Source organism: Zingiber officinale, chromosome 9A (genome assembly GCF_018446385.1).
Source record: "Zingiber officinale cultivar Zhangliang chromosome 9A, Zo_v1.1, whole genome shotgun sequence".
Classification (NCBI taxonomy): Eukaryota; Viridiplantae; Streptophyta; class Magnoliopsida; order Zingiberales; family Zingiberaceae; genus Zingiber; species Zingiber officinale.
Genome location: NC_056002.1, coordinates 5,401,639 through 5,403,563, shown reverse-complemented (window position 1 = coordinate 5,403,563; position 1,925 = coordinate 5,401,639). Strand labels below are relative to the sequence as shown.

At 41.2% G+C, this 1,925-nt stretch overlaps 1 protein-coding gene across 1 annotated transcript; it reads left to right on the top strand.

Annotated features, from left to right (window-relative positions):
* The first annotated feature begins 1,182 nt into the window (after window positions 1-1,182).
* Window positions 1,183-1,583, top strand: LOC122018828 (transcription factor ILI6-like). Its single transcript, XM_042576261.1, has 2 exons — window positions 1,183-1,305; window positions 1,391-1,583. The coding sequence occupies exons 1-2, from the start codon at window positions 1,183-1,185 to the stop codon at window positions 1,553-1,555; spliced, it is 288 nt and encodes a 95-aa protein (XP_042432195.1). The 3' UTR covers window positions 1,556-1,583.
* The last annotated feature ends 342 nt before the right edge of the window (window positions 1,584-1,925 follow it).

The window sequence follows — 1,925 nt, the reverse complement described above, 5'->3', positions numbered from 1 at the left end:
ATAAATATCACAAAGAAACCAAATCTTCTAGAACTTTCATTAAACTTAGTTTTTTACATTTACCTTTTACATTTCTTTTCTAGTTACATCTTAGTTCTTATAACTACTTGTTTGGTTGTTTAGCTAATTCGCTTTGAGACATCTTCAGTGGTTATAGTCAGTCTTTGTGGATTCGATATTCTTTTATTACTGACGACGAAACCGTGCACTTGTGATTGCGTAACATACCATAACTCTGGGCAAAGAAAATTATACTACTATGATAGCAAAAGGTGGAATCTGTCACTCCAGTAGCTCCACACAGTCGGCTCCACGATCATTTGTGAGAGGGTAAATCAGTAAGCTGTAGTTGGTCAATGCGAAAGAGGACTTTTTTTATCGACTTTGTCGAGATTCAAATTCTTATCCTATGATAATAACTTTGCTCCATACTAACCAACTCAACCATGTCTAAGACAAAGAAAATCATACTACTGAAAATATACGTGGTAGTTAATTTGATTTCTAAGGGAATTTAGATGCGGACTCGTTAAAGGTGTCTATGGGCCCTATCCAGGGCCAACTTGAGAAATTGCTCACTTTTCTAGGCCTGGGATTTTATTGGACAACTGTGAGAAACCGCAATCCCCTCTCGTATGAACAACATTCTCTCTAAGGGTATAATCGAGCTCAACCAAACTGCTTACTTTCACAAAAAATATTTTTGAAAATTAAATTTTATTAATAAATAAATAAATTTATTTATAAATTGTTCATATTGTTTCAAAATATTAAGAAACTCACTGCTACTTTTCTCCCCGAGTGAACTTTTTTACGTTCGAGATCTCCTGACAGAGCATTTGCATCAGATGCAAATTACAATAAAAAAAAGCAAGAAACACCGAGTGCTCATGGCTTCGGTGAGCTCCTCGCTGTCTCTTGGATGGACCTCATGTGCCCCGGGATCCACACGCTGCAGCCAAAGATCTCTCACTAAATCTCGCTGCAGATGCTGAACACGTCAAGAATAACACAGCACAGCGCAACACAGCACAGCGGATCTCCTGATACGATATGATTCTCTACACCTCTCTCTAGCTCTCTTCTTGTTCGCATGTCACTATTTAAGCCCATCCTCTCTCCACCTAGCCCTCTGTGTGCTCGATCGTCTGCGTGCGTGCATTTTACTACTCTTTAACGACCATGTCGAGCAGGAGATCTCGTTTGACGTCGAGTAGGATCACCGTCGACGAACGGATTGACGATCTCGTGTCCAAACTGCACTCTGTTCTCCCTGGTCAGGGAAGGATTCGCAGCCGTGGCAGAGTAAGTAAATATAGAACTTCATACATTTATTAATTAGTGTAGCGACATGACAAAGTTGACTCGCTCGTCAGTTGTGCGACTGCAGGTTTCGACCTTGAAGGCATTGCAAGAGATCTGCAGCTACATCAGAAGCTTGCAGCTGGAGATGGATGACTTGAGCGAGAGGTTGTCGGAGTTGTTCGACACAAGTGATATAAACACTGCTCAAGCCGCCATTATTAGGAGCTTAATTAATTGTATGAATAGCTAAATGAGCTATATATCTATCGATGGAGCAAATTGGGAGTTTCTTAATATTTATGAAACATTACAGCAAATCCACTGGTTGGATTTTTGGCTGCGCAGTGAAGTGCAGTGCATGCATGGAGATCATAAACAATATCAGACGAATAAACTGATTGAGAGAGTGAATCGATTAACTCTTCAGCAGTTGGAAATCTAAACAGCAGAAGCATGCATGCCATTCCGTGACCGGGCCAATTAACCGCACTGGTAAATTTCACCCTGCCTGTACAGGGCAGTACCTCAACCTCTCACAATGAGGGGGTGGAACCCACTACTTAAGTGTGGGTTTTATCATCCTAATGTGAGAGGTTGGGCCACTGTCTGTACAGGCAGGA